Source organism: Ischnura elegans, chromosome 4 (genome assembly GCF_921293095.1).
Source record: "Ischnura elegans chromosome 4, ioIscEleg1.1, whole genome shotgun sequence".
NCBI lineage: Eukaryota > Metazoa > Arthropoda > Insecta > Odonata > Coenagrionidae > Ischnura > Ischnura elegans.
The window spans coordinates 114,946,179-114,968,134 of NC_060249.1; the positions used below are offsets into that span (position 1 = coordinate 114,946,179).

The window sequence follows — 21,956 nt, forward strand, 5'->3', positions numbered from 1 at the left end:
TAAAAGACTATTTAGTAAAACTGGATGTGAGATAGAAAAATGATTTGCCCCAAAATTCCGCACCCGAAACTTTGGATTCGAATTCCTTCGTAATTTCGGGCTCAAATTTTTTTCAAAACATTTTTCATTGTAGCAAGAGTCATGAATGACGTTGATAGAGCTAATGGATAGAGTAATAGTTCAACTAATCCCTTAGAATTAGACCCGAAAGTGTTTACTTTTGGATCAAGAGGTCTCATAGTTCATAAAATCTCCTAACTCGCGAGAAATTTAAAAATTTAGTTCCTCGTTTTTTTGTACCATCTCGTAGGAGCTGGCATGCAAATTAAAAATTTATTAAAAGGTCAACTTTTCATATATAGCGATGAACTATGCTTATGAACAAAGCCCGCGTCTATATCTCTCATTTTCTTTCGACCTTGTTCTCAACTTATGATTGGTTCGCTAATAATGTCTGTCAAATGCTTCGGCACCGGAAATTGTCATTCATCGCGTGACTGTACACATAACTTCCGGCGTCTATCAGCTCAATTATTCTGTCACAAAATCTCGGAGCGCATAGTGTTTACTTTGACCTTGGAACCTCAGTTAAGGGCTGAATAGAATTCAATTTTCATCGTTTCTTCTATTAAAGATTGAAATAATTCTGTGCTTGAAAATTAGTTTCATTTCCACTGAATAGTGAGCAGTTTCCGTCCAGCATTACTATTGCGTAAAACACAATGGCAAGTGGCAAGCATTGACTCCAGTGTACCAGATACGTCATCAGTTTAAACGATAAAAGGAATAACATGAAATAAATAAAATGTACCAAAACTAATATAATAGCATAAAATTTATCTCCAAAGAGGAAACAAAATCCTCTAAACTAAGTCTAATTTCCTTCTCTAGTAAAAGGGGAAAAGCTATCAGAAAGTCGATTATGCCGAGCTAAACCTTACCCACGGTTTTTAATCTGAAGTCTCCATCTCTTCCGGTTCCGGTGTTTCCGGAAACCACTTACCGAAGCAAATAGCAACGTCATCTGCTGCGATGTGAAATTTCTTGCGATGAAGCACTGCGGGTGGTGCGTACTTCAGGATACCAACGCTCTAAAATGTGGACCCGCCATTTGTCGCTGCGAGTAGAGAAAGAAAATCAACGGGTATTTATAAAATTAGGAGGAACTGGAGCCGAAGGCGGGCGTTTCATCTGGATATTACTTATGCTGAAGCTATGTGGGCAAGCTACTTAACATTTGGCAGTTTTCGAGTAAACTTACTTTTTGTTCGCACAAAAATTTACTTTCGGAAAAAAGGTGGGGGAATTATTTCTGTACATCAATAAGGAGAATGTTTTTCATACTAAAAGGTGTCCTGTTCGCGTCAAAACATCATTATCCAAATGCTCACAAATTAAGGATACACTGCATAGCGGCAAACACACTACGATCGCATCGTAGTTATATTTATTGATTGAATACATTTTGATACCAGTTAGTGGTAACAGGAGAATTAAAAATAAATGAATGAAAAGCCTATATACCTAATAATAAAGTTAAGAAACAGTAAATACACCGGTAGGGTACAAAAAAATTCACTAATCTTGCTACTAACAAATGAAATTTGAACCAAAGAACCCAATTTCCAACGCTCTCTAATGAACCACCATGACATAAACCAAGAGTAAAAGAGCACTTACTCTAAAAAATTTTAACATCTTTTAATACATAATAAGAATAAATAATTTTAATATTTAATGAAAAAAAGGAGCAGGAGTCACATGAAGGAAGTAAAATGATGGAAGCCCTCAATACTAGAGTCGTTTTACGAAATTTCAACTTGGTTGTTTTCATTTATTGTAATCATAATTTTATTCGAGAGTTAAGCATCTTTTTATCTTTAATTTGTGAAGACATAGAGGCCAAAATGAATAATAAAATCGCATGTTGAAACAGCCGAGTCAAAATCTTTACAAAGTTATATGCGAGCGATCTATGGTACGATGGCGAGAACGATTGATTATTGACCGTAACGGTACTGGTTAGCCACAGAGAAGAATATATGAATAAAATTTTAGGATCTCATAGTTTTAAAAAAATATTTTTTTTTCATATTATTAAACTCTCTTCCACCTCAAGCCATGGATGGGTTAGTTGGTTCACTTCGGCGCGGAAATCCGATTTTTATCTCACGTTGGGTCAGTCGGCGGAACCGAGAAAGAATTCAAGGCTTGCAGGAAGGCCAAACCGAATCCCATAGATCAGTCCATCACGGTAGGAAGAGGAGTATGATGACGAAACTACGGAAGTTGTAAACGCCCATCGCTCACGTGACGCAACAGGGTTTTAACGATCCGTTCGCTTCCATGGAAACCTTATCAACAAAACAAATCAAAAACCCGCGGAGCAGAGATTAACGGGTCAAATTTTAAGAACGATTAACACGACTGGTTCCTCGTGATTAATTAAAGATTATCTTGTTCGAGCGGCTCGTGATCAAAACGATGAGAAAAAAATGAGCCGCTCAGAGCGAGCCTTGGATCATTTTTATTTCTAATTAGAGTAATCATTGTTTCCCGCATCACAGCACGGTTTTTTTGCTATGTCTGCCCTTCCCACTTCAAAGGCTTATCTTTCCGACAACGGTTTTATAAGACCCGTCCTTCTCTTGTTTACGGGAGTGTATCCAAATGTAATTTTCACCTCGTTGATCACCGCGTTCATTGTGGAAAAGGTGGCAGAAATTAAAATATTTAAAATTAAAAATTCTTGAATTCTGAACATTGATGCAAGATGTGCCACATATACGCTCCAAAAATTAAATTCAGTTCTCTGCTGGCGGAAAACTTTGTAAAGCTAATTGGCCTCAACGATTTTTATCATTCGCACAACTATAATGATTGGCCAAAAAAGTCAATATATTAAAACGAAAAAAATAAAACTGAAACATGGAAGTGATTTATATTATTATCTACAACATAAAACTGTCAGTTATAAAGCCCAGGATGACACATACCCCTGGAACCATGCAGTCAAGAACTCGATTCTGTACTCCCATTAAGTTTCTTTTTTCATACAAACATAGGCGTGCTCATAGGTACTGCATAAGTCTAATTAAATTAAATAATCTATTGGTGAGAAATTATTAATTTAATGGCATAAAAACACTTGAAATATATAATAACTAGCTCATAAAATAGACAGGGAATTAAATGAACAAGCAAAAAAATAAAACTCCCAGGTATTTTATCCTCTCTTGTTGATAATCAACGTTAAAAATATCCTGTTGCAGGCTGACTTGTGACAAAGCAAATTATGTCGCCAAAGGCCCGTTCCTATGTTACATACAAGATCTATTGAATTTTTTGTCGATTGCTGTTTGTTATCAAATATCCTCTCGTGCAGTACTATTTTTTCTTTGATCTAATTTTGTGTTATCATTCACGGTAAACCTTACTCATGAACTTGTAGGAAAATTAAAGTTTTGTGTTCTGTACTCATTGCCGAGCGTGAGCAGAAGTTAGAAACTGAGTGCTCAAGTACTGCTTTTGTGGTCTGACGCCGCGGGCGTCGCGTCGTTACGATTAACAGTCATATCAGAGAAAATCAGGCAACCGACTGCATTCAATACCGTATTTCTCCGAATATAGTCCCCCTCTTAATATAGTCCCCCCACCCTAATTTTGAGGCTTCAGTTTCGGGAAAGGTAAAAAAAAAAATGTGTTTGAATATAGTCCCCCCTTTACTTTTACCATGGGCATTTTTGGAAAAAAGGGGGGACTATATTCATACATATACGGTATTTTGCATTTCCAGCTCCAAAATTTCCTCTCCGTAGAAGTGGTAGCGATTATTTAATTTCTTTCTAGAAAAAAAATATATTTCTTTGACATAAAAAAGAGCAACCTCAATTTTAAAGTGGTAGTGCTGAATAGAGAATGGTCAAAAATTAAGTAGCATAATGTTTTTCCTTTTAAGCGTGATCCTGCTAGTTCAAACATGTTTTGGAAGAAATAATTTTTAATGATAAGAGCATACACCAGAAGGAATAAAATTTTTATGATTTTGAAGTATTTATTCTGGGTAGCTCGATTCATCTCGAGAAACGATTTAATTGGAACTCGTTTACTATTCGGGTGCAAATGAAAAATGCTATATGCAAAATCTCAAATGCCGCATTTTATCTGGGAATCCAATATTCTTCCCCGTGGCTCGATTCTTGGGTACCGATCTCATCCTTACAAGACATAGCTATTTTCTTCACTCTTCGAGGTATATTGTTCGTATAAGCACTTTTTATTCGAGTTTAACTCACTTTCTCGCATTTTTCATTTAATTCTTCCTTCTGACATCCAGAAACTCCTGCATCTAGTGGATGCAACGTTCGTGAGTGCAAATGAACAGCTAAGCAATAAATGATAAAAATAATAAGGCGTACAGAAGAATCTAAATTTTGCAATTCTCAATCTCTTACGAATTTTCATCATTATATTTGCAATTTTGTACAAACGGTAGTCCAAGCTAACTGCGGCATTTATGCTATTTCGTTGGTTATAACAATTTTCAGTTACGACCGTCACCTAGTCACGCTGAGCAATAGCCAGAGGATAAAATTTTCTATCCAACTTCGCTGTGACTTAAAAATTCAAATAATGAAATATTTACTTAGTTACTTACGGGATACATCTAAAATTTACAAGCATGGCTGGTCTAAGCATAAGGATATAAAAAGCTATAGGAGGCACGGATATAATAAAATATTTTACTGAGTTCAAATGGAGATATGGATTCCCTTAGTAAATGAGAAAGCTGATGGACTATTCTTAGAGCAAATAGTACAAAATTTAAAAAGCCGAAGGAATGTCACTCGGCCTGACAGTTTTTAACGCACGCACGTGTAACCATCGCACGTCTAACCATCTCAAAACTTTCTTCCTCTCTATTTGCCACGCCACGGGCGTGTTCATACGTTGTCCCGGTAAACCACGTTCTCTCCAACCAGCCAGTTGACAATAGAATAATTTAGGTGCGTATTCGTCTATGTTGGGTGAATAGCGTGTTTTTGTGTTATCAGAAACTTAAAAATTAAACAATGAGAACAAGAATCAAATTTTTTTGTGGAAATTGCATACAGATGTTGATTATAAGGAAAATATTTTTTATTCTTTTATTTTTTCTTTTTATATCATATTTTCTCTTTTTAGATTAATTTTATTTTTTGTTGTAAGTAGCAATTTTTATCATTTGATATTCCTCCTTATATTTCTTTAGTAATTTGTAATATTTCAAATTTAGTAAGTATTTTCACCATTTCACCAATTAATATTAAAACTGGAAGAAGAAAAGTCATAGTAAATACTTATATAAGAGTAAATTGATGAGTAGGTATGTATTTTGTTGTAACTTTGGAGTCATAATTGACTTCTTCGAAATAATTATCATGTGAGTAGACAAGAATGCGACCCTTGTAACTCATGACGCCCTCCTTCGATTTTCAGCTCAACAACCAGTACTACCATGGCAACGGCAGCGGCGGTCTCAACACCAGCAACAATTCCAACGGCGGCCATCACACCGGTTACCACAACAACTCTTCGGGCTTTGGCGAATACCAGTACGGCAGGTTCGACGCCAGCGCCCTGCACATAGCGCACGCTTTGAAGGCTACCAAAATACAGAGGGCTTACGGCCGGCCGAGGGAAAAGCCCATCGACTGCTACCTGGTGAGTACTTATTGGCAAAGACACCACAAAACAAACATCTCAGGTAATCCCAGGAAAAGCCTGATTATGCAGCCCGGCTATCAAAGATTAAGCAAAGTCCTTTTTCCTACGAATTATATTCCTTTCTGGGAATTCCACTAAAAAAAGGGCAACAGAATCAAAATATAAATACATATTTCTCATAATTAACGTTTAGAAAATATTTTTTATTTTATTTTAATTATTTCCTCGTTGTATAGATCGGTAGACTGTACAGTAATCAAATTTCTTGTTTGATAATTAATAATAAATCCATTAAATGATCAGTTGCTTGCTCCTAGCATAGTAGGAATAAACAGAAATTTCGAAAAAAATTGTTTTGGGCCAGACGCAATAATCTAAGTTACACGTTTCTAATACATTTTCCCTTTATTTGATAGGATATTTTTTTATCTGTAAAATGAATTTTTATTACAGGACCACTTCTGATTCACTGTAGGAATCTTTCATTTTTTCAGATGAAAATATAAAATAAATTTCCGAACATTCGGTAAATATGTCTTTTTATCTATGACCTAAACGTCAAGATTTCATATTTAAATGTAAGCAAAAGACCAATAACAAAAGAAAAATATTTTTCTGCTAACATCAAGCAATACTTTGTCATAACATAAAGCGTAAAAATGACATAAACTGAAAAACCTTTGGTTGGTACGCTTGTACAGAATTTTCCATAGTTACGTGCCTTGTTATCCAGGAACCTTATAGGGCAAATACAAAACATTCGTCCCATTTTTGTTCCTTTTTTCGAGACTCCAAATTTTGGGCAATATGTTAATTCGATTTTTTTGTTTTCCCTATAAAAAATCATTTTCGAAATTCACTTCTTAAAACGCAGATATTCAATGTATCCGACACTGTAAAATATGCGCCATTCAAAATACTTACATTTTAACAGAAAATTATATTGATAAATCCAGATCAAACGACTTATGGATAAAGGCCATGGTAGAGGTGGGACCCAGTACTCATTCGAATTAGGGCAATGAATGAAACTCCTTGGACGAGCAAACGGCCAGAAAGGAAGTAATCTACCGCGCTTTAAGCTGGCATCTGAGCGCTACACTGTTCTCCCCGTTTCATCCCGAGTCGATGGCAGATAACCAAGGCGGATTCTGACGAGGTATCTCCGGAAGTTTATTGTGTCAGGTTTTCGAAGGGAGCTGGCATGTAGGAATGCAGGCGGATGAGGTATCTCCCTCGAGCCAACCCTTCCTACTTGGCCAACAAGATGCCCTTGACTTTGAAAAACACCAAAGCAAAGACACGCGCCACTGGTCGGCCAAACCTTCGCGTGATATCGAAAGGGAGGAGAAGGATTTGACGAAAAAAAATGCTTCTTCGGCGAGGAAAAGGTTCGCCAGAAGGTATTTGCCAGTCCCCTCTAAAATTTTCCTCAATGATTCTATACGGATACTGGATAGAACTTTGCCATGGTCTCCATTACACACTGTGATATTCGTTGATACCCGTGAAATCACTATTTAAATGCATAGTGCGTCGTTGCCAAGGGAATATCAATTGTTGAAATTACATAAATAAATGAATTTGATGGGTGGATTCGATGTTTGAAAAGCAATTTTCCAAGAACAAATCTTAATCGAAAATCAAGTCATACAAAAAGGTAGTGGAAATATTTGCATTTCCATCGATATGCACATTGGTCCTGCTTATGCGTGAAAATATTTATTTATTAAATTAATAAAAGAGTCACCTCTACGCCAGTCAGTGCTGTTCAGAATTTATTTTTATTTACAATTTTGCGTTATTCATTTGTTCAAGGGGTTACGTGACTTTCCGTTTTGCTTGTTTGCCTAGCGACCATTATTATAAAAACATGTCGTGCAAGTCCACATTCGTGAGTTTTTATCCTGATAATTATTCAATAATTGCGTCTCATTTGGGAGTAAAAGCTGATATTAAATTAAAACAATCTCAAGAATATTAGAAATGCCTTTAAAATCTTTTTAAAGTGCTCCTTATTTCTAAAGTCCGGACATTTGCTCGAAAAACCATTGTTATATCACCTATAGGTTGGGCTGTGAAATCGCGTGAATGAACGAATGAAAAAGGGAGGGCATAAATAATTTTCTGCGTCGCTTTTTTACCTCGTCCTGACCTGAGGACGATAGCTGAGTAAGCTGTCGAAACGTCGGCATGGAGCCAAGTCTGACCCGGTTGAAAACTCGAGAGTTTCATCCAACTTATTTCCGTTTCTTCTCTTTCTTCAAGTCAGGCCTGTAAAGAAACTCCTCAATCGATTGATGCTTTTCGGGACTAGCTTACATGGAAATATATACTTTTATTTTTTGGTGAAAGTTAAGTTCGCATTTCTTTCGCTTTTCCGCGACGTCATTCCTCCCTCCATCCGTGTTCCTCATCCCCTCTAAATCCCTCGTGTGGCAGTAAATAAGGAGAGGACCTGTATCTCAGGTTTTTACCGCGTCCAGTGAATCATAGCGGAAAGTTCTCAGTTCAGCGTGCTCTCTTGTGACCCATATTCGTCGGTGAAACTTATTGCTCGAATGCGATTTACGTGAGCTTTAATGTATAACATCCATATTTACAGAACTGGGTACCTACATGCATACATAGGTTCACGAATCGATGCACAATTTTCTTCCTCCGAACCAATACCGCAAACAATTAGGTATAGTGCGTAGCAGCTAGATTTGTAATGGGTTGCTAAGATAAACAGACAAGCATGAGTGCATTGCTAGACGAGTTAGGCCGGGAGTCGTAACTTGATAGTAGAACGGAATATAGGCTAAACCTACTGATCGTTAGCAGATTCATAGTGGACGCGTTCCCAGATTTGTATGAAAGGCATACTTCACTTACGTCGTATGGGAGTAAAAGTATAGAAGAGATCACGAGAGGAAGATAAAACAAAAGGGACTGCAGAAGAGAAGAACAGAGAGATTTAAGACGTCGTTCTATCTTAGGACTATCAGGGATTGTAGCAGATGCGTCATCAATGTATTTTTTTAATCGCTGCACCCGCTAGGTCAACCAAATGCACGTATATATGTTTCTTTTTCCCTCTTCTTGAACTTGAAAGACCTCAATGGGTAAAATATCTTTCCCACCAGCCAATTTTTAATGCATCATGATTTCTCGACTTATTTGCATAGGTTAATGGGGAGCATGCATGAAATTTGTTCATCATGCTACTAAGTTTCATTGAATAGAAAATGTTCTCACGAGTCCAAATATATAAGCAAAAACTCTCCCGGTACTCCACAAACGTAATTAAATGCTAATTAAAAGTTATGGAATATAGCTTGAAGTCACGTGACCTGAAACGCCTTCTGACGTCATCGCACGGTACACCATTCACTTCACTGACCGTAGAGCATTGATTGCAAGGTATCGAAGTAAAAATCATCGTCGAGCTTTGTAGTAGCTCCTCTATAGTAGTAGCTTTAGGCATAATACGACAGTTTACTTTAGGTCGACTCCCTAATGGCGGCTGATTTCCTAAAAAAACAGTGATTGCTTCGTAACTACCGCGATACGTGGAATAGAAGCAAGCAGTAAAATAAATATGCGATTAATAAAAATTATATTACGAACGTTTTTAAATATTTATTTATTTCCCATTAATATTAAATAGACTCATTGCTAGCTGATGATCTATCTTATGTATTCACTTAGTAACCTACCATACGGAACTTGGATAGTTTTCCCCAATCGGCCGGAGTTGATATCCAAATGATCGAATTAATGGGTAGTAAAAAGAATTTGATAGACACAGAAATAGGTTTCAAGTACTATTTACGCTGTATTCACACAAATTCCTGTTTTTGAACCGAAACCCACTGCAAGAACGAGTCGAAATTTTAGATTTGCGTTGTCATGCAGCGAACGTCATGGGCATCACAGTAACAAATATTTAATTTACCTTGCCAAAAGCATCATATTTCTCGTATATTCCTAATTTTCCCCGTGGTTTAATCGTAATCAGTATTTATTCTATTGAATAGTCACCTTCCTTTATATTTAATCCTACAATTGGTTAACTATTAGGTACATTTCTAGGGTTGTTTACAAAGTGAAATGAGTGATACCCCCTAAATTTGGCGGCCATCCGAGAAAAACTAGCTATTCGACAAAACCATATGGTAACCCTGTTTCTAGAGTGTACTTACGTTGAGAAATATCCCGCTGACAATGTAGATAAAGTATCTAACTCCATTCTGTAGGTCATCCACCCCTTTCATCTCTTATTTTTGTCCTTTTGAACACAAACAAAAGCCTTCTCCAGCGAGTATATAGAGGTACTTGAGCGACGGGGCACTAAACAGTATACACGATTTATATGGTTATTATATATATTATATATGGTTTTCACACGGTTGTCTATTGAATATCCATGCTATCCCTAACATCAACATATTATCGCTCGGAAGGAATTGAAAAAATTATCAAGTGATTCAGGTTTTACAATCTCCGCATGATTAATAGTGTGCGAAAGAAATCGAGGTAATGCTAAATCAAAATCTAGTTAGTGGTAGTTGCGTAGGCTTACTATTAAAATATCAAAAAAATCGTAAAACGAGGTCCTTACTCTCTCATATCCGACGTGCAGTGAACCGAAGGAAAATAGTAAGAAACGCGCGTATATACATTGGCGCCTTTGACGTGAATTTCAACGCATAATAACGTGCAAGGCACGACATTACGTAAGAACTGCAAATCCTATCGAAGTCCATGGTGGCCAGGTGTTCATCTCGCGCGTTGTCTTTCTTTTATTTTCCTTATTTTTTTTCAATCCGCACCACACCATGTGTCGCGACTTCTGCGATTATATCGACCGTGGGAAATATATATCTAGCTATGTATGATCTTAGATTTTCCCGGCGTATCAGTTGCAGAAAGGTTTCTCGGGTTTTCCACCGGTTGATGTCGTCCATGTCTCCCGACGTTTCGATCTGCGACTTGCTGATCATCCTCAGGGGATCTTCCGAATGCCGTTCTTCAAAAATTTTCAGTATATATACACTCCATCCCAGTTCAGGTGTAACCTGATTGGTTCACGCTTGTTGAGGTTTTCCCGCCATTTTTGTCGTATATAATAGACTTCATTATTGGTCTCCAACCATTGCTGATTTGGAAACCAGTGTCCCTGTTGAAGTTGTTGCGGTTGACGCGGATCTGAATGGCTTCCTTGACAAGGCGGTCCCAGTAGCCATGTGCTCGGCATAGCAGTTTCGTCTCCTTCCATTGTATGGCATGATCTTCATTGCAATGTGAATGCAAGCGTGAACCAATCAGGTTACACCTGAACTGGGATGGAGTGTATATATACTGAAAATTTTTGAAGAACGGCATTCGGAAGATCCCCTGAGGATGATCAGCAAGTCGCAGATCGAAACGTCGGGAGACATGGACGACATCAACCGGTGGAAAACCCGAGAAACCTTTCTGCAATATATCTAGCTGTTCGCAAGTCATCCGTATCCCCACCCATTGTCATCAGCAGTGACGCGATTCACATACAGTACCAGGGTAGCCATGAAAACATCCAGTGTTAATGTACTTGCCGATGATCATTGCGTCCGCTGAGTAACAATTTCAAAAATTCGCTGAGATATCCAGGTTAAACACCTCGTTGTCAACTTATGCGGAATACAAATGATTACATGATATGCTGTAATCGAATACGGAACTCTCTTTTCTCTCGCTTTTTCTTCTTTCGACTCTCTTTTCCAAACAGAGGACATCCACCAAACACCAAAAAACTCCAATCAAACAAAAAAAACTTCATGGCAGAACTTTCAAAGACTCATCGCCGTCAAATTTGGGAGTAATCGAATACCTCACCCTTCGGCTAAGATTCAACTGCTCAATTTCTTCTTAAACGGTGTCTCGGGCTATCGAGACCGCCACCTCTTTCGATTGGAAAAGAAAAGGGAAAATTATTGGCCGAGGAAGATGAGAGGAAGGTTTGGGGATCGTTCCAAGTCGGTCAGCCCCGTTCAGAAAATCATTCATTAGAGGTTTGGGGTCCTACGCTACGATGGAAATCACGTTGTCTCCCAATTCATCATAATAAATCCTATCGAAATTAATAGATAGGAAGTTGGACTAGTGGATAGGTCGTACGAATTTTGACTCTGACCAAAGGATACAGAGTTCAAATCAGATTGAAGCTTATAGACATGCCGACAAAAATACTCGTGTTGCGAGTGAAAGGAACTAGCTCAGATCTCAATCTCATATGCATACCCTTACACTTAACAGAGCTCTACCCTCAGACATCCAAATCAACCTACAGGTTGAGGGACTAAGTGAGGGATTGTAATTATTAGATTCATTTAATATTTTGAAGGAAGCATAACGTTCCATAAACCCGCCTATACAAACTTCTACCATGGATTCATTCTGCAGCTCGCCATGTTTTCATGTTGAGGCAAACACTTGTAATACTCCACATTTATTTAATAGAAAACTGGCCCGAGTTTCCGCAAGCCAGCGCCATTTTCTAGGTAAGTTGCCGAAAACATTGAAGTTCCATCGTGAATGTAAGTGCAACGATACTTCCGCAAATCGAGGCCAGAAAACATTTACTACAATTTTCGGAGATTTTGGTCAACCAGAATTGAGGGGGTGAGAAGCCAAGGGTTACAAGTGATTTTTTTTCTAAACGGATATGGGTATAGAAATTAGGTAAAGAAAACAATCGAGATCAACTAGATATTGAGCAGTGCATTTGATTTTACATCCGATGTTAGCACTGAAGAGAGACTCACTGGTATCCCTTGACAACCAAATGTTTTTTAAATATTTCTTCTATCAATTTATGTACCTAATTCTGCTTAGAAACAAAATCGTTTGATACCCTTGTATTCCCAACTCCTTAATTCAAAATTCACCGTTTTGATGTCACGCTTGGAATCAATTAAATGGTTCAAGGTGTGGCTATACCTGTGATTCGGGCGCGTCTGCAAGCACACGTGAGAATTCGGAATGCTGTGGGGGGGATGGGGGTTGAGACGCGGATTCGGGGCGCACGCAAAAACCACGCCCGGATGGAATGTGTGAGGCGACCTCTAACCCCCCTCCCTTATACCCCCTCCTTCATCCCATTGTAGTATTGTCGCCCCGGTGACCCCTTTGGCGAGCTATGCGCTGCCTCACGAGACGCGAGTGCATGCGTTGTCTCCGTCGCCCCGGGAGACGGTCGCCCAGACGACAACGCACTCGTGACTTCTCGTGCTTACATTGACGACGAGCGTATTTACTAACACATGGGTAGGGTTGAGGCATAGTTCCAAGGATCAGGTGAAGAAGAACACCGGATCACAGTCTAATATGTAGGATTTAAATAACCACGGCCTGGCGTTCCGAACGGTTGCGAGATTGGGGAAATGTCTCCTGCCTGCCTTCATGAGACCAAGACGTGAGAAATGCCTAGCCTCATTAGACTAAGAGGTATATGGTACCCTTACACTAGGGTAGAGCTCACCCTAGGGTTAGGGTGTATATTTTGCGTTGCGAGCTCGTTCCTTGCACAGGGCGACCTTGCACCGCGACTATTTTTATCGGTACGTTCATAAGCTTCGATCAGATTATAACTCTTAATCCTTCGGTCAGCGTCAGTATTCAAAAGGTGTACCCACTAGGACACCTTCCCATCCATTAATTACGATGAATTGGGAGACAATGTGATTTCCAGCGTAGCATAGGGCCCCACACCTGCAACGGATGACTTTCTGAATGGTGCTGACCGACTTGGAACCCAACCTTCCTATCATCTTCCTCGACCAATAAGATGCCCTTTCTTTTCCAATCGAACGAGGTGTGGTCTTGATAGCCCGAGACACCGTTTAAGAAGAAATCGAGCAGTTGAACCTTTAAATACCTTTTACGAAGGGTATTCGAATAATCCCAAATTTTACGGCGATTTGTGTTTTTATTTTTTCGGATGAAGTTTTGAGTGTTTGTTGGAAAGTACCGCTGTTTATAAAATGGAGCGGTATTCCGTATTCGATTATTTTTATTAAAAAAATACCGAAATCATTTTTATAACGCATGAAGTAGACAACGAGATGTTCCAAAGAGGATTAGAATTTATTGACGATATTCCTCTGATAGAATTGCATTTGGTGCCAAACTTTAGAAATTTCATACGGTTTATGGATCTTACTAATCCGAGAATTTTTAATCTGCGATATAGACAGAAGTTGATAATCGATTTGTTCGAAAATCACCAACATCAGTAATTTATATGAATACGTAATGACTACGATAATTAATATTTGGAGTGACTATTAATTTGGATTCTAAATGGAGTATTTTTTCGCAAAGCTGGAGAGAACATCGCTGTTTCCAGTTTTACGGCTTACAAGCAAAAAAAAATAAATTTAATAATTAGTTAATGTCGCAAGTTGCGGCAACCACCCCTTCCCATTTGATAAAGAAAAAATGAGTGGTAGCTGTTATCTTTTGATTGTCAACTATATCGAAACTGAACCTTCGAGTAGCTACTCACAGCTTTCATTTTTTAAGCAAGAAGGATCGTTATCATACCTTCTGGTTAATTACGCAGACAACATTAATGACTTATAAATATTTCGCTGTCCCTCATCTCAAGTATCAAGCATGAGAAATTTGGCATTAGCGTGTGTCGTTTGTAACCAATCGTAATGAGAATTAAAGCCTATACCACATTACTGAAATTCATATGATAAACAAAAATTCTAATTGGATTCTATTATATTTGCTGTTATCAATATAATTCTATCTACCTGACTCGATTTTCATGCATGAAAGCCTGAAAAGTACGCTGGTAATTAATTTTTATGGCTAATTATTGGAATATTTTCTTCGATGGAACAAATATATCAAATAAAAAATTAATTACATATTTAGATATATTAATAGATAATATTACATCCTCATTTGTCATGAAAATATTCTGATGAATTAAACCAACGCCAAATCTAGTCATCACAGTTATTAATAGCTCATGATAGTATTTATTTTCATAAATTTTGGTTTAAACTTGTTGTACTAGAATTAACGCGCAGAATCTTCAGGAATAAACCGGATCAACGCATGCATTTCCAAAAATTTTCCCAGCACACGCGTTAACATCTACCTCATAAGTCATGAGTGAGTTTCCTTGTGTATTCCGAAAATTTCCTCCACTGAGAGGGACATTATTTTTTTCGAAGATTTTCCAGTTGAACCGGATCAAGATTCACTTGACGTTTCTCTTGACAAAACGAACACATCCTTCCAGCGAAAATAAAATAAATTTTTTGCAAAGGAGGTTGAGCCGGCATCGAAGGCTATGCTTCCGACGAAATCGGGATTTAATTAATCAACCGGTTAGTTGAGGATCTACTGCATAAATATTTACATGACCAATGAGCCCCCTTCATCGATGGATTATCGATCCGTTTTCTCCTTTCTCATTTGTAACTTTCTTTAGAAACTCCCCTTCGATGTCTCCCAAAACTATGGAAGAAAAAATGCTGTATCTCGATCGTTCTTTTACGTTCCATGGAAAGGTTTCCCACGGGGAGGTTGACGGCACACCGCGAACAATTGAAAGTTTAGAGGGGGTTCGTAAAATTTAGATCTCACTCATTGATTTTATTTTCGCTGGAAGGATATGTGTTTCGTCGTGACGAGAGAAAAGGCTCGTGAATCTTGATCTAGTTCAACGGGAAAATCTTCGAATAAAAAATAATATCCCTCTCCTAAGGAAATTTTCGGTTTGCCCAAGTATACTCACTCACTTGTGACTTGAGCGAGAGATGTTGACGCGTGTGCTGGGGAAAATGTTGGAAATGCATTAATTAATCCGATTTATTCCGAATATTCGTTTGAATAGGTTAGGGCATTGAGCTCACCCAAGACGAAACTCCACAAACGTAAGAATATCACACATTCAAGGTAGGGGAGCAATAAAAAATTTCGTTTCCCCAGGCCACCTCGTCCTTCGAGGATTTTGTTTTGGAGGAGCTCGTAGGATCAACCAAGATTTGAACACCGGACCCCTCGATCAGCAGCCCAGCCCTCTTCCCACTAAGTTACCACGATATGGCCCACAATTAAAGGTAGCCCACGGGGTGGAGTTAATGGTACAAAGTGCGCCTTTTAAATTTTAGAATGGGTTGGTAAAATAAAGACGGAGAGTTTAAAAATTAGTAGTACAAATAAAATAAATAAAATATAATAAATTGATAAAAATATCGGTAAAATGGACGAGGAGTAGTTCCAGCTGCAAATAGTAACCTTCAGTAAGGAGCATCAGAAGTTTCGATAGCTTTGTAATAGGGAATGAGTCTCATCTGCGATAGAGGGATTTGGCTGCCACGTTTGGGGAGCTGAGCTGTGGAGCCTGAGCCCCGCCTTGCGATGTCCAAAACCATCAATAACATCGCAAAGCCTATTAATCTATTTAAAGTAAAGTACGCTGCATCTTCATACACCAGTGTCATCCACCCAAACAATGACTGCCCGATCAATAAATGAGCTTTTTCGTGGAGAATTTAAGACTTCACAATTTAGAAGTTTCCGAATTTGAGCATTTGCAGCATGTTAATGTAGCTAAATATTTTAGTGCTTTTAAATCTTGAATGTAAATAGATGTGTGGTCAAGATATTAATTGTTCCGCGTACAATATCTATGCTCTCTCCAGGGCATTCCCGAGTTTAAAATAGTTTTATTTCTTAATTCCTTTCCTATCTATTTGTGTTCCGAGCCCGAGGCACGCGCTTTGGTGCTTAAACTGTGCTTGAATCCGCCCCTGCGTACACCAGTGTCTACCAATGTCAGGCTAATAAATACAGGTAGCATATTAAAACTGACCTCACAGAAAATTATACACATTATGTCCCCGATGTTCAACACTGAACACTCAAACGGATCCCTCCAACCTCGACGAGAGAGTCTGCTTAAAATTTGTGAACAATGACGACATACCGATTTAATATTCCTCATAATTTTACGTTTCACCACTTTCACTTATTTCACCGCTTAAGCCGACCACAATTTCCCGGGCAATTATGAGACTAATAGCACTCAGGCACTGTGCTTGACGAAATTCAATCCCATTAATTCTGGAGCCAAATATAGCCCAGAAGCTGTTTCGTTGGGGAAAATTTTTAATTGAAGATTTAAAAGCATTTTTTTACATGAGAGAGAAAAATCCACTGCTATAAAACAATCGCTCTTGACTCTTACTTTTTAGTCAACATGAAAAATATGAAGGATTATCGCGTTATTTTTAGAAACCTAACCTCTAAAAGTAGAAATGATTAATTCGCCTCAAAAGGTTTTTTTAAGACTTACTTCGATAAATACCACATTTTCAGCGCATGATTGGATACTGCTTTCGCAACGCTCGCGTGCCGAAAAAATTGTCGGAGCAGGTTCAGTAGGAGGTATAAGCATGGAAGAAGGAGGAGGGTCTTTCTTCTATGGTATAAGGGTGCATTTCGAAGGGGTTCAAAAGGGGCAAAAATAATCTCCCAAAACTGTCTTGGAAGAATTGGGTTAACACCTCTTGTTCCTCCCCGCTGGGCTATTGCTTTGACCAGTGGCGCAGCGAGGGGGGGGGTTTGGGGGATAAACCCCCCTCCCAGAGCTCAGATAATTTTTGAGTTAAATCTATTTTACTTAATTGGATTGATATTAATAATAGAATAGTATGAGGATTAACAAAATGTCCCTCAGAAGGCCGTAAAACTCAACATTTTGAACCATTCATCTTAATTTTTTTCTGGCGGAGGGTCCCCGCACCTCCCGCTTACCCTGGCGGGTATACCACACACCCAGGCACCCCAGTATTTAGTTGCGCCTGAATCCCCCTCTAGCCTTAATTCCTAGCTGCGCCCCTGACCTTGACCTCCCCCGTTCGAAACACTCAAGTTGAAGGCTCGTTGATTTCGAAATATGCTTTAGGAACGTGTAAATATGAGAGTGGAGTGCATTCTAGGTGTTTACCCCAGCCCCACCCCCTGAAAGAAATTTCCCCGTTCCTTAAATGCGGATTTTTTGGAAACGAGTGGTCAGGGGTATCGCTCTTGAGGGCCGGGAACTAAGTCCGAGACTTTTACGCCCGCACTCCTCAGGAGAGGAAGGAAAAAAGGAAAGAAAGCGCGATAGGAGCCCGACGACGCTCCAGGGTATGGGTATAGGGAAGGAAGAGATTAGGATGGAAGAATCCCAGTGCCTCCAATAGGGCGACTTGGGCTACCACATGGAAAATCATGCTTTTCTGTTCCTGCGGAAATAAAAGAATATTCTATTATTAAGAATATTTCACAGATTTTTCCGTAGATCCTAAATGCGGATGTCGGAATCATGAATACGCAGATTTTATCTGCGGGTAAATGCTGCTGGGCTGGGGTGCAGGTGTGGTGGCGCCAAGGGAGAGTAAATGCGGAAATCCTGGTTTACACCTAATCGCATACAGATATTATAGTCAAGAAACCTATTATATTAATCCCATAAACCATCGTCGTAAATAGGTGCCCATACACATATACCTACTTATCAATTTTCCATTTAAGGGTATTAAGAAGCTAAATTCGAAAAAGTTAAGATAAACTTTAATATAAACACATGTTGCCGTCTCGGGATAGGTTGCTATTCACGTGTCTCATAAAATTTCTTATAAGATTTTTACAAGACAAAAAAATGTCACTCAAAGCCACGGGAATTCCCGAAAGAATGGAGTCTAGTAATAATGGGCCATGTATGAAATCAAGAAATCTTATGATTCTTAAATAGAGCATGGGCGTAATCAGCGAGGGGCAGGGGGGAAGCTGCCCCCCGCCCCCCTAGAAGCAAAAATCTCAAAAGTCTATAAGCAAAATCAGTACTGAATTGAAACGAAAGTATTCCACAAATTTTCTTTAAACCCACGAAAAATGACATATATATTAGTATAAGAAATGTAACTAAAATAAAACTATTTTTTCAAGGAAATAGTCTCGTAATTCCCATGGCTTACCCCTCCCCTAGTTATGATCCTGGGTACGCCCTTGAAATAGAGTGCAAATTATGGTTATAATACATATCAGTTTTGAACTTGGTGCTAGTACAATTTTGGTACCGTAAAATGTGACTATATCAGAGCTGATTCTATGGCCAGCAACACCGTTAAAATGCTCGCAACATACACTTTATACAATACCATAATGTACCTCACTGGTAGCACGGAGAAAGGTATTATAACAGAGTAAGAAGTAAACGATCTTCTTACAACAACGTACGATGCAATTTACGTATCAACACCCAAAAATCTTAGTTATAACAGAAAAGAAATTGAAAATTTACCATTAAATTGAGACATTCTTCTTCACCTCGGGATGAAGTCACGATGCCTCTTGGGAACAATATGTTTCCTCAAGGAAATTACACCTCACGAAAAAAAACTAGTTTCCAGTTAGAGAGAAACTCATTTCGAGTTGTTTACCCGGTTACTCATTACTCGCGCTTTCGATCGGCAGAAACTAACTTCATCGTGCCTCATTTGTTTCTCGGAGCGCTTTCCAAAGGAAGTGCCATGTAGAAAATATTGGTAATGATCATTAATTAATAATTTACTTTCAGGCTCTAATCGTCCCAGCGCACAATTGAAGTAATTCATGATGAGGATCATTTCTCGTAGATTCATTGGGAAGGAATCCGAGGTTACGTTACATCTGGCGATTACGCTTCGAGGGTCGCATGTACCTACTTCCCCTCAAACATCGGTCCGATCTACCTACCGCTCCACACAAAGCAACCAACCTCCTTCCTCCTCTCTCGCCTACTTTCCAGCAGTCCTTTTTTGGATTCATGCTCTTTCCTTTTGCCGGAGCAGTGCGGGGGTTGAGTCGACCGACAGATGTGGAAACAGTTTCGTAAATTGGATCGCAGCGCAGATTTCATACCGATCATATTAGCATTTTTCCAGTTGCGCAAACGATCGCGAAGAGCCACGGCAGTTTCTGTGCTGTGCATGCATGTTTTATCCGAATTCTTTTTCCGTACTTTCTGTGTACCTGAGCCGGAAAAATGTCACTTGAGAGGGTAGCTTTAAAGAGGGGAATAAATTCCGGGGTTAAGGTTCGTTTGGGTTGGAACACGTGAAACTATCTCCGGCACGTTTGTTTTATGAGCACCATTTTTTTACATGCACACATGGGCGTACCCAGAATCAAAACTTTGGGGGGTGGGGGGGTCAAAACTAGCCGTGGTCGTTGAAGTTGTAATTTTTTGCACAGGAAAGGGTAATGAAACCAAAACTTTGAGGAAATTATGACAGCAATTAATTAGTTTTTATAATTATTTGCTTCAAAAAATAGTGATTTTTATTTTACTTCAATGTCTTATACTAATATCATTTTTTTTTCAAAAGGAAAATTTGTTCATAATTTTTGCTTTGAACTAAATTTATTTTTGCTTCTAGGGGGGGGGCAGTTACCCCCCCCCCCCTGCCCCCACTGGGTACGCCCATGGATGTACACCTTTATAACACACCCTAAATATTTTAGTGGAAAATTGGAATTGTCAGGATATCTCTTTGGGGATATGATCCAACATTCGGAGATATATGAAGCAAATATTGCATGAGTTGGAAGACTTTTCAAGAAGAGCAGGCAACAAAAAATTTTGAGGAATCTGTGTCACCCTGGACACATACTGACCGATTTTTTTGTGAAGAATTGCCGAACTAATTCATCTCGAGGCTTTACTTCCAAAAATTGATATTTTTAAAAGTATAAAAAATGATTTGCTGCTCTTCCAAGGGTTGTTTGGAAGGATATAAAGAAAAGGTTTCGGACCCTTGTAATTTTGATTACTTGGGCCGCAGTCTTAATATCCTTGCAAGAAAATTGAAAATTATTCAATTTAATGTTTCAATCCTTCACTCGGATTTATCAGATTCCAAGAATTTGGGTGATGTTTTGGTGACTTCAATGACTGACAGTGGAAAACCATCCATTCAACGACAGCCAAATGTGAGATTGGGGTGTATTCTAGGGGTTCAGCCCTCTCCCCACCCCCCAAATGTTTGGGAGATAAACTGAAGTGAACACTCTCCATGTGAAACCCCCCTCCATATGAATCACCTCCCAAAATTTGGCTCTGGCCTTGCATTCAGTAGAAGGGAATTTGCGCATACAAATCAGCCAGTGACCCCATGGGGTCTGATGGGGCCCGAGCCCGCTCAAAAATTCGCTATGGATGTGAGGAAAAAATATGTCAGGCTTGTCAATATTCCCCGGAGTGTCCAAATATCGAGATTTGAGTGATCGGGGTTCTAATGTTGATCATATGACTCTTCTAAAATGCTTAAAAAAAACTTAAAACTCACTACTAATAAAATTTCCTGAAGCAAGATCCCCGGTTTGGGCCCCCCCAATATTATTTGTAAGTCAGCATCCCTGAAATCAGCCTTTAATGAAAATATCTTAAGTCCCCACTTAGGCATCTGCAAAAGTCTGCAAATAAGATTTTATCACAAATGACTGAGAAAAAAGAATTGGGTGGTCATCATAAAACAGAAATTTGGCTAGAAAAGGTTTAACTAAGCTGGCCCAAAGTCTTGCCAAAATTTCTTTGTCCTTCTTGCTTGAAAAATATATTCAAACCATTAATTTAATTATTTCATTTCTTACAGGACCGGGATGAGCAGACAAAATTGGAAATGAAACATCGCAGAGAGGAAGACGACCTTTACAGGAAGTTTGCCAAGCAGAGGGAAGAAGAAGACATGCGAATGACAGAGGAATTCAGGGTGAGTGCATGAGGGAGCAAATTGTAATCTAACTGTGGTAATAAACCTTGGCATTTTTTTTACTCATCTTCTTCATGAAAACGAAAGATTGGGCTGACTGAAAAATCATTTGTGTCACACCAGGTGTACTAAACATTTAAGTACCAACGTATCTACTCTCCCAGTGGATTGTTTACACTTTCAGGGCAATAGCGGGTGACTCTGTAAAGGTTTTCTTACTGGCTAGTCCATAATTATTTTCTTATAAAAAGACTAGAATTTAATGCTTTCCCAGCAATGATGGACATTATCATTTCTAGGACTTTTACTGTAGGATAAATATTTTAGTCTCCATTAATGAACTGTAAATAATGGATAAACTGTAAATGTGAATGGAAGGCTGAGAAAATTTCACAAAATATTAAATTTAAAGATAACAGCTTTTTTTTAAATCATGCTTTGAAATGAAATCATGGAGATACA

The 21,956-nt window shown here is 38.7% G+C and overlaps 1 protein-coding gene across 2 annotated transcripts in view; it reads left to right on the forward strand.

Annotated features, from left to right (window-relative positions):
• LOC124157917 (hillarin) overlaps positions 1 to 21,956 on the forward strand; it is a 211,514-nt gene that overhangs the window by 174,975 nt on the left and 14,583 nt on the right. For both annotated transcript variants that reach the window (XM_046533003.1, XM_046533002.1), the window contains 2 exons: positions 5,479 to 5,703; positions 21,378 to 21,494. In XM_046533003.1, the coding sequence (XP_046388959.1) occupies positions 5,479 to 5,703; positions 21,378 to 21,494 (342 nt within the window). The remainder of the gene's footprint in view (positions 1 to 5,478; positions 5,704 to 21,377; positions 21,495 to 21,956) is intronic.